This window comes from Mobula birostris, chromosome 5, assembly GCF_030028105.1.
Source record: "Mobula birostris isolate sMobBir1 chromosome 5, sMobBir1.hap1, whole genome shotgun sequence".
NCBI classification, from domain to species: Eukaryota; Metazoa; Chordata; class Chondrichthyes; order Myliobatiformes; family Myliobatidae; genus Mobula; species Mobula birostris.
In genome coordinates, this window is record NC_092374.1 from 176294464 (window position 1) to 176309126 (window position 14663).

General features: G+C 42.5%; 1 protein-coding gene across 1 annotated transcript in view; it reads right to left on the bottom strand.

The window, feature by feature from the left end:
• LOC140198417 (nuclear factor 7, brain-like) overlaps window positions 1-14663 on the bottom strand; it is a 36317-nt gene that overhangs the window by 3124 nt on the left and 18530 nt on the right. The window contains exon 6 of the mRNA XM_072259506.1: window positions 14241-14353. Coding sequence (XP_072115607.1) covers window positions 14241-14353 — 113 coding nt within the window. The remainder of the gene's footprint in view (window positions 1-14240; window positions 14354-14663) is intronic.

Below are 14663 nucleotides of genomic sequence, written 5' to 3' on the forward strand. Positions count from 1 at the left end.
ATACGCTGCCACAAAACAAACAATCAGAAACAGCAGCAGGCCATTCAGTCCTTCAAACTGTCCTGCCATTCAATCAGATTACTTGTAATCAAATTCTGGTAGCAAAGCATCTTCCCACATTTGCATCTCCTTTATAATTCAAAATACCATCCCATCTCCATCTTACATTGTGGATTTTGCAAGTACGTTTAAGATCCCTGAGGTGGACTCGTCCACTTCTACAATTTGTAAGACAGAATTCTGAAGAGTCAGGATCTTCAATGGAAATTCTTCCTTATCTCAGTCTTAAATGGCTGGGCATTATTCAGATGCTGCCTGGATAATGGATAATAGAGTCTTTAGATTCTGGATATCTAGGTAACTCTGAGAACCCACCAGGGGAACATGCTCTCCAGTCAATTTCCTTGAAGACATGCTCATTCTTCTGAACTCCAGTCAGTACAAACTTAATCTATTCAACCATCATCAACCCACATCATCACAGGAATAAACCCATTGAACCTCTATGATTCAATGGAAGTAAATTCTTAAATGTAAAGATGCAAACTATCTGCAATAGTCGGAGTCTGACAAGGTTGAATCAAAGCTTCCCTATTTTATTCTGCGTGCTCAATAAAAAATACTCATTGCAATAATGGCCTTCTATACCTCCATATCAACATTATTTCATGTGCTCAGATCAACAAATCCCTTGATACTACAACATATTGGAGTCATCTTCATAAGAAATCACCCCTACAGGGTCATAGAACCCCGTTAGCACTTTGCTATCCTGGGCTGATAGAGGTGATTGGCCTTGTGGGTTCCATTCTCACAACATGATTTCATATGTCTTCTAAGCAAAGGACCCAGGGATGAAGTCTGTTGGCATATCTGTAGCTCAGGGTTTTTACAGGGTGGAGTTGCTAGCCCTTTGCCCAAACCTCCCCCTTTTGCATCTGGGCTTGGGACCATCCATGGCACTATTTAAGTACTAATTTGTTTTCTGATTTTTCCTTCAACACAGCTAACTGCCCATTTTTCATTGTTTCTTCTCGTACACTCAACCTCAACATTTTCCTCACTGCCCCATTACAACCAGAACATAGGACCAACTGTTGTTTAATGAGGAGAGAAAAGAGGTATGAGGGGTTTAGCATTGAGCACATGGAAGTAATGAGGTGTTGGTCAAACATAACTGCAGCAGGTGTGTGCTGAACAAAAGTGGAAAAGGAGAAGTCAACAGGGTAACTAAATTAAAGCTCTGCACTCTTCACAGTCATTGTAACCAAATGTATGGGCACCATGAAAGAAATGTTCTTAATACTCCTATCCTTAGCATAAGTGTTGGGGAGCCACGTGGAGTCAGAAGTGTGAAGCAGATGATACACTAGGCCTTTCTGAGAACCTGCTCTGGGACTTATCAAGAAATTGCAGAGTTTTAATCATCCTGTTATATGAACCACATTATTAAACTGGAAAGAATGCAAAGATGATTTATGAAAGTGTTTCCAGGACTCATGCCTGAGTCATAGGGAAAGGTTGAAACTTTATTCCTTGGAATGTAAGGGAACTTGGAACAAGGGACTGATCGTATAATGTAAAATCACAAAGGTCATTAAACCTTAATCACAATTAGGCTATTTGGCCCATCTGCTGGTAATAGATGAACAGCTCAGATATGCCAGGCATAGCCCATGTTTTTCCATAAGACATAGGAGTAGAATTAGACTATCTGTCCCATCCAGTCTGCTCCACCATTCCATCATGGCTGATTTATTATCCCTCTCAACCCTAAGCCTATGCCAAGTGCTGAGCCACAAGGTTCGGTGCAGAGTCTATCATTGTTTGTTATTTATATCAACAATCTGGATGATGCTCTGATAAACTGGATCAGCGAAGTTGCTGATGACACCAAGTATGGGGTGCAGTGGACAGCAAGGAAGACTAAAGCTTGCAGCGGGATCTATTCTAGCTGGAAGAACGGGTTGAAAAATGGCAGATGGAATCCAATGCAGGCAAGTGTGAGGTGTTCACTATGGGTAGACCCACCAGGGTAGGTCTTAGATGGTGAGTGGTAAGAGAATAATGAGTGTGATAGGACAGAGGAATCTGAGAATACAGAACCACATTTCCTTGAAAGTGGTATTACAGGTAGATAGGGACATAAAGACAGCATCTGGCACGTTGGCCTTCATAAGTCAATGTATTGAGTACAGGAGTTGGGGAGCTATGATAAAATTGTTTGAGATGCTTCTAAAGCCTAGTTTGAAATATTGTGTCCAGTTTTGTTCATCAAACTGCAGAAAAGATGGATGTAAATAAGGAGGAGGACAGCAAAAATTTACAAGGATATTGCCAGGACATCAGGAAGTAATTTATAGGGAAAGCTTGAATAGATTAGGACTTTTTTTCCTTAGAATGTAGAAGATTGGGGAGAAATTTGACAGGGGTATACAACATTATGAACATATTGATAGGGTACGTGCAAGCAGGCTTTTTCCACTGAGGTCAGACCAGACTACAACTAGAGTTCATTTACAAAGGATGAACGATGAAATATTTAAGGGTGACAGGAAGGGGATTTTTTTCACTCAGAGGGTGGTGAGTGCATGGAAAGGAGCTGACAGTGCCAGTGGTGGATGCAGGCTCAATTTCAACACTTGAGAAATTTGAATAGGTACATGGATGGGAGGGATATGGAGTGGTACCTAGTGCAGGGCAATGGGACTGGGCAGATTAATGCTTCAGCACAAACTATATGGGATGAAGAGCCTGTTTCTGTGTTGTAGTGCTCTATGACTTAATAGGAATTCTTTTAAAGTTCAAAAATAACTAAAGTGATCAGAGTGCTGCATTAACAAGGTAGTGATTAGAATTATGACAGTTGTTTCGAGGACTGAATGGTTGAAGTGAAATAGCTGTTCTTGAACCTGGTGGTGTGGACCTCAGCTTTCTGTATATCATAAGACCATAATTGGTCCACTTGGCCTATTGAGTCTGCTCCACCATTTCACCATGGCTGATCCTTTACCCCCTCCCCCTCATATCCCTTCCAGCACTGATCATCAAGAATCTATCAACATCTGCTTTAAAAAAAACAAAGATTTGGCCTCCACAACTACCTGTAGCCAAGAATTACACAGATTCACTACTGTCTAGCTAAACAAATTCCTCCTTATCTCCGTTCTAAAAGGATGCCCTTCTATTCTGAGACTGTGTCCTCTGGTCTTAGACTCTCCCACCATGGGAAACATCCTCTCCACATCCACCATTCAATCGGTTTCAATGAGGTCACCCCCTCATTCTTCTGAATTCCAGTGAATACAGGCCCAGAACCATCAAGCACTTCGTATGACAAGTGTTTAATGCTGGAATCATTTTCATAAACCTTCTTTGAACCCTCTCCATTTTCAGCACATATCCTGTCTAATAGTCACCCCATTTGAGAGAGGGGTAGAAACCTGGACCAGAATAGGTTAACAGACCAAAAGACAAACCCAATGACTTGTACAGGACAAGAACTGCTTGAAGCTGTATTGATTGAGGTAATTGTGGATGGACAATTACATGGGTATAATACTTATGAATCTTGGAGAGTCCATGCACTAAGTTTAAATGTCACTGAGTTAAAGGTCAGCAAATTCCCTCTTGTGAGCCCTTGCAATAATCCACTAAAAAGCAAAAATCATTTACTGATTGAGAGAACAGAGGAAACCTTTTCTTGCTTGGAGTAGTGAAATGGTGTCCACAAGTTTTGAGATACTATCAAGTCTACTCCTCTGGGCTCCAGCTAACCTAACCAAAAAATTGGGTGGATTTCACCAGTCTTGGAAGGAATTATTTCTCTGCCTGTCCACAGTCACATATTTGAACACTGACAGCCTCCCAGATAGTGATCTAGATCCATTATCTTCTTCATTACACCACAAATGATGATTGGTCCTCGACACAGTACAGGTAAAAACACTCCAGTGGCTTTACTTAGGAGGTTAAGGAGGCATAAGCTTGTCACCTAACACTAGCAATCTTCTACAGATGAACTCGAGTGCCCTGACTGGTTGCATCAAGGTCAGATACAGCCCAGGAACACAAGCTGCAGACAGCAATGGACTCAGTTCAATATCTACAGGAGGAACTGCTTCAATAAGAAATTTCCAAAATAGAAGAAATTTTCAAGTGGCAGAAGGATTCAACCATGGTTGACAAGAGAAGTCAAAGCCAAAGCAAAGGAGAGGGCATACAAGGAAGCAAAAATTAGTGGGAAGATAGAGGATTGGGAAGTTTTTAAAACCTTACAAAAGGAAACCAAGAAGGTCATTGAGAGAAAAGATTAACTATGAAAGGAAACTAGCAAATAATATCAAAGAGGATACTAAAAGCTTTTTCAAGTATATAAAGAGTAAAAGACAGGTGAGAGTAGATATAGGACTGACAGAAAATGATACTGGAGAAATTGTAATGGGAGATGAGATGGCAGAGGAACTGAACAAGTATTTTGCATCAGTCCTCACTGGGGAAGACAGCAGGATACCAGACACTCAAGGGTGGCAGGGAAGAGAAGTGTGCGCAGTCACAATTACGACAGAGAAAGTACTCAGGAAGCTGAATAGGCTAAAGGTCGATAAATCTCCTGGACCAGATGGAATGCACCCTCTTTTTCTGAAGGAAGTAGCTGTGAAGATTGCGGAGGCATTAGCGATGATCTTTCAAAAGTCGATAGATTCTGGCATGGGTCTGGAAGACTGGAAGATTGCAAATGTCACTCCGCTATTTAAGAAGGGGGCAAGGAAGCAGAAAGGAAATTATAGACCTGGTAGCTTGACATCAGTGGTTGGGAAGTTGTTGGAGTCGATTGTCAAGGATGAGGTTACAGAGTACCTGGAGGCATATGACAAGATAGAGTCGATTGTCAAGGATGAGGTTACAGAGTACCTGGAGGCATATGACAAGATAGGCAGAACTCAGCATGGATTCCTTAAAGGAAAATCCTGCCTGACAAACCTATTACAATTTTTTAAGGAAATTATCAGTAGGCTAGACAAGGGAGATGCAGTGGATGTTGTATATTTGGATTTTCAGAAGGCCTTTGACAAGGTGCCACACATGAAGCTACTTAAGAACCAATGGAATTACAGGAAAGTTACATACGTGGATAGAGCGTTGGCTGATTGGCAGGAAACAGAGTGGGAATAAAGGGATCCTATCCTGGTTGGCTGCCAGTTACCAGTGGTGTTCCACAGGGATCAATGTTGGGGCCGCTTCTTTTTACATTGTACATCAACGATTTGAATTATGGAATAGATGGCTTTGTGGCTAAGTTTGCTGACGATACAAAGATAGGTGGAGGGGCTGGTGGTTCTGAGGAAACAGTCTGCAGAGAGACTTGGATAGATTGGAAGAATGGGCAGAGAAGTGGCAAATGAAGTACAATGTTGGAAAGTGTATGGTTATGCACTTTGGCAGAAAAAATAAACGGGCAGACTATTATTTAAATGGGGAAAGAATTCAAAGTTCTGAGATGCAATGGGACTTGGGAGTCCTCGTACAGGATTCCCTTAAAGTTAACCTCCAGGTTGAGTCTGTAGTGAAGGCGGCGAATGCAATGTTGGCATTCATTTCTAGAGGAATAGAGTATAGGAGCAGGGATGTGATGTTGAGGCTCTATAAGGCACTGGTGAGACCTCACTTGGAGTACTGTGGGCAGTTTTGGTCTCCTTATTTAAGAAAGGATGTGCTGACGTTGGAGAGGGTACAGAGAAGATTCACTAGAATGATTCCAGGAATGAGAGGGTTAACATATGAGGAACATTTGTCAGCTGTTGGACTGTATTCCTTGGAGTTTAGAAGAATGAGGGGACACCTCATAGAAACATTTCTTATGTTAAAAGGCATGGACAGAGTGGATGTGGCAAAGTTGTTTCCCATGATGGGGGAGTCTAGTACGAGAGGGCATGACTTCAGGATTGAAGAGCACCCTTTCAGAACAGAAATGCGAAGAAATTTTTTTAGTCAGAGGGTGGTGAATCTATGGAATTTGTTGCCATGGGCAGCAGTGGAGGCCAAGTCATTGGGTGTATTTAAGGCAGAGATTGATAGGTATCTGAGTAGCCAGGGCATCAAAGGTTATGGTGAGAAGGCAGGGGAGTGGAACTAAATAGGATAAAATGGATCAGCTCATGATAAAATGGCAGAACAGACTCGATAGGCCGAATAGCCCACTTCTGCTCCTTTGTCTTATGGTCTAAGGCGGCAGCATCCAAAGACCCCCACCATCTGGGCCGTACCATTTCCTCAGGTACTATCAGGCAGGAGGCACAAATGGCTGAAGTTCCACAGCGATGGGTTCAAGAACAGCGACTTCAGCCCTTCAGTTCTTGATACAACCTGCAAAACCCCAATTACAGTTTAACAATGACAACTGATCACATTGCACTAAAATAAATTTTGGTTCTAATTAATTTTTCCTATTAAAATTGTGTATAATTTGTTGTTTTTTTGTGAGTGCTGACAATCTGATGCCATGTGTTTGTAAAGCCACTGCAACTTTATGATCGCACCTGTGACTTCACATATTTGTGCATATGGCCATAAACTAGACTTCGACAAAGTCAGTCACAACGCAGTATTAGAGTCCACATAAAGCTCCAGAAAGACTTGGATTATCAAAAGCCACCTCCTGCATGATCCACCCACCTCCCATAACATTCATCAGCATTATTGTCAATTAATCTCTCATTAGAAACATTTGAAAGCTACCACAGAACTCAGGATCTCTGCCAATGTTGCTTCATCAACAAGAAATGGCCACATGGCAAGAAGTTAGGCGGATTGAAGCCAGCTTGCTGTAGATCAAGCTAATCTCCAAATTGAATCACTTTCTGGGAATGTGCTGAATGACTTTTTTTTGATTTTTGGGGAAACCTGGAAATAATTTTTCAAGACAAATGCTCACCCATTCCAACAAGAATAAAGCTTGGCTTGCTCACTCAGTTCCCCCTTACTCAAGTGGAATATTAAACCACCTCCAATTTGGCTGGTGCATGAATGTCTACTTATCATGCAGAATGAGAATCAGAGTTACTATCACAGGAAAACTGCAAGCATCACTCCACTCTTCAGGAAGGGAGAAAGGCAGAAGAAATTACAGGCTAGTTAGTCTGACCTCTGGTTGGGAAGATGTTGGAGTTGATCGCTAAGGATCTGGTTTCGAGATAGTTGGAGGCATATGATAAAATAGGCCACAGTCAGTATGGTTTTCTCCAGTGTAAAGCTTTCCTGACAAATCTGTTGGACTTCATTGAAGAAACTGAGGATAGACAAAAGAGAATACTTTGATGTGTATTTGGATTTTCAAAAAGGCCTTTGATAAGATGCCACACGAGGCTCGATAAGCTACGAGACCATGGTATTATATGGAAGAATCTAGCATGGATAAAGCAGTGGCTAACTGGTGGGAGGCAAAGAATGGGAATAAAGGGAGTCTTTTCTAGTTGGTTGCCTGTGACTAGAGGTTTTTCACGGGGGTCTGTGTTGGGACACATTCTTTTTAGGTTATATGCTAATAATTCAGATGATGGAATTGATGGCTTTGTTGCAAAGTTTACAGACTATACAACGATGGGTGGAGGGACAGGTAATTATGAGGAAGTAGAGAGGCTACTAGAGAACTTAACTTAGGAGAATGGGCAAAGTAGTGGCAGTTGGAATAGTGTCAGGAAGTGTATGGTCATGCACTGTGGTAGCAGAAATAAAAGGACTGACCATTTTCTAATTGGAGACAAAATACTAAAATCTGAGGTGTAAAGCGAACCCCTCCTGACAAAGGGTCTCAGCCTGAAACATCAACTGCACCTCTTCCTAGAGATGGTGCCTGGCCTGCTGCGTTCACCAGCAACTTTGATGTGTGTTGAGAGTCCTTGTGCAGGATTCCGTGAAGGTTAGTTTTCGGTTAAGTCTTTGGTGAGGAAAGCAAATGAGATGTTAGGATTTGTTTCAAGAGGACCAGAATACAAATGCCAGCATGCAAAGTTGCGACATTATAAAACCCTGGTAAAGCCTCAGTTGGAGTATCGGGAGCAGTTTTGCGCTGGTTATCTTTGAAAGGATGTGCAGAAACTTGAAGGTTCAAAGGTGGTTCACAAAAATGATTACAGGTTTGAATGATTCATCATATGAAGAGCTTTTGATGGCTCTGGGCAGCAGAGGACATTTCCTATGGTTGGAGAGTTTAAGACAAGGCAACACAGTCTCAGAGTGGAGGAGCATCCTTTTAGAATGGCGATGAGGAGTAGATTCTTTAGCTAGAGAGTGGTGAAGCTGTGGAATTTATTGCCACAGGCAGCTGTGAGGTCAAGTCTTTTTTTATTTATATATTTTAAGGTAGATTCTTGATTGGTCAGGGTATGAAGGGATATGGGAGAAGGCAAGAGTTTGGAGCTGAGGGGGAAAATTAGATTATCCATGATGAAATAGCAGAGCAGACTCCATATGTTCCAGGGTCACAAGACCTGAATGCCACAAATCTGAGCCCTCAGCAGAATATGAACCTCATTCATGGCTTTTGATTTGTACAATGTTTTCATAGGCACACACTTACCCACACAGGTTTTAATGAGGTCAGTGCCAGCTGTGGCGTTAGATGATTCCCTGAATACAGGCTAGTCCATCAATTCAGTTTGGTATGCGCTCCTGTCAATACCTTCTTGGTCCCTCACTGCTAGTGCTGCTGGCTTCAGTGTCTGCATATACTTAGGGAGTAGAAGAAAGATTTTCACAAATTTTAGGTACACTCCCTTTACAGCAACTCAATCCAATTTCAGCAGGAAGACTAAAATAAACACTGCCTCAGCTGAAGTCTCAAGGCCACTTGTCACTGCGATAAGTCTCATTTCCACATACTAATTCTGTCATAACAAAGGCCAACAGAATTTGACTTAATTGCCTCCTATACCTGCATGTTGACTTTTTGGTACATTAGGCAAAAATGTTCAGTGGTTACAGAGAAACAGATTATAGGTCCTATAAGTACAAACTGCTACACTTTTCTTGTAAAGTCACCATTACAACAGGATCTCTATTACTGGGGGACCAGGCCAAGGAATAGCAGATGACGTGTGTAAAATGATGCATTTTGCCAAGCAAAACCAGAGCAGGAATTACAGTAATGTAGCTGGGGCCTGAAGTGTTGTAGAACAGAGACAGCTAGGGGTACAAGTACATATCAGAATCAGTACCAGAAGCTGTTTATGCTCACTAGCATATGTCATGAAATTTGTTAACTTAGCATCAGCAGCAGTTCAATAAAAATAATAGTAAGTAAATCAATTACAGTATGTTATTGAATAGATTTAAAATCATGTAAAAACAGAACTATATATTTAAAAAGTGAGGTAGTGTTCACGGGTTCAATGCCCATTTAGGAATCGGATGGCAGAGGGGAAGAAGCTGTTCCTGAATCACTGAGTGTGCGCCTTCAGGCTTCTGTACCTCCCACCTGATGGTAACAGTGAGAAAAGGGCATGACCTGGGTGCTGGAGGTCCTTAATAATGGATGCTGCCTTTCTGAGACACCGCTCCTTAAAGACATCCTGGGAACTTTGTAGGCTAGTACACAAGGAACCAACTAAATGTACAACCTTCTGCCACTTCTTTCGGTCCTGTGCAGTAGCCCCTCCATACCAGACTGTGATGCAGTTTGTCAGAATGCTCTCCACAGTATATCTATAGAAGTTTTTGTGTAATTGTTGACATACCAATTCTCTTCAAACTCCCAATGAAATATAGTCACTGTCTTGCCTTCTGTATAACTCCATCAATATGTTGGGACCAGGTTAGATCCTTAGAGATCTTAACACCCAGGAACTTGAAACCGCACACTTTCTCCACTTCTGATCCCTCTATGAAGATTGATGTGTTCCTTCGTTTTACCCTTCCAGAAGTCTGCAATCAGCACTTTTGTCTTACTGACGATGAGTGCAAGGTGATTGCTGCAACACCTCTCCACTAGTTGGAATATCTCACTCCTGTACGCCCTCTCGTCTTCATCTGAGATTTCACCAACAATGGTTGTATCATATTTCCTGGTAAGTGGAGGCACCGGTAGAAAGGGTTGTGAAGACAGCATTAGGCATGCTTGGATCCATCTGGTGGCATTGAGTAAAAGAGATGAGAGCATGTTACACTTGTGCAAAATGTTGGTGGGCCACCTTAGGAATATTGCATACAGGCTGGTCGCTAAACTATAGAAGGATGTCAGCAAGTTGGAAAGGGGAAGAATCTTTCCAATAGGCTGAATGCCTTGTATGCATGGAATGATGTGCTGGTGAGGAAGGTGGCACTGTCTGCAGCAGACTGGCTGCAGCTGATGTGAGGAAGACCCTGGACAGAGTCAACTCATGTAAATTATTAGGTCCTGATAACATACTTGAGGGACTGTGCAGCCCCATTAACAGACATTCCCAAGCCATCTTCACACCTCCACTGTTCAAGGCAGCCACCATCCTGGTGTACAAGTGTGAGACAAAAAAAAACTGCCTTAATGAGTACCATCTTATGGCATTGACATCAACAATAATGACATGCTTTGTGCAGCTGGTTGTGCATTGCACTACATCCCATCTTCTTGCCACTTTGGATACTTTTCAGTTCACATCACTCAAATCAGTGCATTGATTATGCTGTAGCCTCTCCACCCCACTCAGATAACTTACCTGGGTAAAGGTGCCTCATACACCAGGATGCTGGTCATCCATTTCATTTCAGCAGTGAATACAATCATTCCCCAAAGACTGTGGGAAAACCATCCTCACTGGGTCTCAACAACTAAGTGCATCTGGGACTCCTTGCCAGAAAGACCACAGTCAGTCTGTGTTGGCAGCAGCATCTCAACTCCATTACACCTTCCCCCAGTCCTGCAGGCTCAGTCTGCTGCTGATACATGTCTGGGCTATTAAACCCATTGAAAATGGAATTATCAACTTTGCCTATGACACAATAGTGCTTAGCCTCATCACCGATGATGACAAGATGGCATAGAGTGGCTGAAAGATACAAGCAAAACTTGAGCCTCAGTGCCGACAAGATGAGAGGCTATTGTGGACAACACACACAAAATGCTGGAGGAATGCAGCAGGCCAGGCAGTATCTACAGAGAAGAGTATAGTCAACATTTTGGGCCAAGACCCTTCATCAAGACTGGAGGAAAAAAAAAAAAAAAAAAAAAAAGTCAGAAGGTACAGGGAGAGGAGGGAGCAACACAAGCTGATAGGTGAAACTGGAAGTTGGGGGGGAGGGGTGAAGTAAAGAGCTGAGAAGTTGATTGGCAGGAGATACAGTGCTGGAGATGGAGTCTAATAGGCGAGGACAGAAAGCCATGCAAGAAAGAAAAGTGGAGGAGCACCAGAGGGAGGTGATGGCCAGCAAAGGAGATAAGATGAGAAAGGGAAAAACAGAAGGGAATAGAGGAGAGCAGTGGTGTGGGCATCACCAGCTGTTCAAAAAACTGACGTTTCATGGCATCAGGTTGGAAACTACCCTGATGGAATACAAAATCTTGCTCTTCCAGCCTGAGTATGGCTTCATTGCAACAGTAGATCTCCTAGTGGCCACCAATTTAAATTCCACTTCCCATTCCTACATGTCAACCCATGGCCTCCTCTACTGTTGGGGTGAGACCACATTCAGGTTGGAGGAGCAACATTTCATTAACTGGATATCCTCCCACCTGATCCAACTCATCTGACTGCCAATCGACTCCCTCTGGTGCTCCTCACCCTTTTCTTTCTTGTATAGCCTTCTGTCCTCTCCTACTAGATTCCCCCTCTCCAGGCTTCTCTCTCTCACCAACTTCCCAGCTCTTTATTCACCCCTCACTGTTTCGTCTAACACCTTGCACTTCTACCTCCCTACCCCACCCCCAACTTCTCATTTTTTCCTCCAGTCCTGCCAAAGCATCTCTGCCTGAAACACTGAGTGTACAATTTCCCATAGATGTTGCCTGGCCTGCTGAGTTCCTCCAGCATTTTGTGTGCATTGCTTGAATTTCTAGCATCTGTAGATCACCTTTTGTTTGTGAAGAGACTATTGTGAACTGTAGCAATGTATAGGTTGACAACTCTTCAATGCATGTGAACAGCTCCTCCTTGGAGAGAGTTAGGAGTACCAAGTGGTCCATGAGCTCCACCTCTTTAGTCAAAGCACAGCAACATCTCTACTTCCTGAGGAAATTGATACCACCATTCTAACCATTTAAAAAAAAAAAAAAATAATAATTGAGTATCCAGACCAGCTGCAGCCCCATCTAGTATGGGAAGTGACCACAAGACCCTACAACAGATTATGAAGATTGCTGAAGGACAGCAGAGTCCACTCTCCACCCATGAGATATTTACCAGTAATGCTGTATATGCAAGGCCTTTGGCATTGTTGGATGGATGGGAGGGATATCTGACAATCTTTGACCCCAATACCATCAGGCAGGTTGTACCATAGCATTAGAACAAAGATGCTAGGACAGGAAACAGTTTTCTCCTCCAGGCCATGAGATTACTGCATTCCCTGCTGCCAGGCACCTTTCACCATATATAAGTGCTGGTAGTGTTCTACTGCTTACTTTTTAAAACTTGTGTCATAAAAGCATCTCATTAATTACTTTGTGGTAATATTACATTATGTGTTGTGTGCAAGTGAAATGTACTGTGCTGGGCACCTTGATCTGGAGGAATGTTTTTTTATTTGATGGTATACATGTAAATAGTTGAAATGATAAACTTGAACTTGAAAATCAAAGATGCTATCAGAAGAGATGAGAGACAGGGGCTGCTTTCTCCTGGAGCTTGAGTAATGATATTTTATAGGTATATAGAATCAAGAGAAGCATAGGCAATGGCCAGTGTCTTTCTCCAGTGAGGAGACTAAAACCGGAAGTGCAGAAGTTTTAGTTGAGGGGGAAAAGAAATCAAAGGAGAACCTGAGAATGAAAAAGTAGGTTAAAATTGTTTCCACTAAATTTCCTGTTAGCCTCCATTCTTGCTAGGCAACCTACAGCACAAGAGCAATGAACCAGGCCATTTGGGGTGCAAAACGATCACTCCAAAGCCCATTCAAAAGATCATCCTTCTGTAGTATCTGCTTAGCATCTCCCCCTCCACCCCCCACCATCAGGATCAGGTGAAGCCATGGGATCAAGTGGTGGATGGTTATATGAGGAGCTCGTTCTTATCTGGTGTTTAACAAGTCCTGGTTATGGAACCACTGATACTGGGTAGGCAATCTTTGAAGAGTATGGATAATGGCTAGGGTCATCTATCTTGTAAAAAGACTGCCTAGGTGGCAGCGGCAAACCACTTCTGTAGAAAAAAAATTGCTAACAATCAGTCATGAAAACATATGACATGGTACATAGATTATTGTACATTGACAGGAAAACAGAGGGAGAGGATCCAAATACAGGGAAATGGGGCTAGTGTAGATAGGCATCTTGGCCATGGACATTTGGAAAAGGGCTTGCTTCTGTGATGTATAACTCAACTATACAGCCAATTCTCAGCAATTTTATAGGATTGGATGGAATTACTGTGTAATGATAACTGACAATCAAAATCACAACATGAAAGCAGGAGGTACATAGAAGTAATTTCATACCATTTGTCAAGGATACCTTTATTAACACTTCCCACACCATGCATAACAGTTTAGAATACAAAGGTTTCCTTCATGAAACAGACAAGTTACCATAGGTTAGAACACAAACATCATTCTTCCCCTTTTCACCCAATTTTACCTATGCATACAGAATAATCTAAGTAGACCAGATCTTTAAGAGTCAGTTAATGCAATGCATGGATTGAAAGGGGAGCACCATTGTCCCCAGTGTCATTCAAACAGGGACAAAAGAAAGGAAACATCCTCTCAGTAAAATTCACACTAAAGGTGTAGAGGTGGGACAGGTTACCAGCATTGTAAAACGACACTTGACCTCCGTTGTAATCCAGGTAAATACCAATTCGGTTTGGCTGTACTGTCAGTGGCAGCGGGATGGGCTTTGGGGAGGTTAGAGCACAATACTCATTCCCATTGCTCAAGGACACCACAAAGTATCCATTCTCTGGCTTCAGGGCAATTTCACCCTTCCTGTTGATGGACTCCTTGGCTATTCCCACATCCCATTTGGATTTTCCTCTCACCTCGACCTCCCAGTAGTGTGTCCCATCAACAAAACCTTCTGTGGCCAAGACAGAGATGCATACGTCAAACCTTACCAGGTCATCAGGAACCTGCAATCTGTGGTCCACAACTGTCATACTGGTTAGGTCCTGGGACAGCAAGAGCCAAGGGTTTGCAGTTCTGGGGTCCAGGGTCAGGGCAGCTGGAGCTGCAGTAGAGAAGTTTATGGATTATTGGAAAACTTGAATAGATGGTGACATGTTCAGATTAGTTTGGGCCACTTATTTAATCTTGCAGTGGCACAGAATGCATCTACCCTGAGAGTCTGCATGGTGTAGTTCAGCATCTTATTTGGACAATTCACAAAGGGTAGCAGAATAGATATGAGGCTGTAGATAGTTCACTAAAACTAGCAGGCAGGTGGAGAAAATTGGAAAAACACATGGGACTTTTGTGAAATTTGGGGTGAGGTTGGGTCTCAGCCTGAAGTCATCATGATCAATGTTAAACAAAAGTGG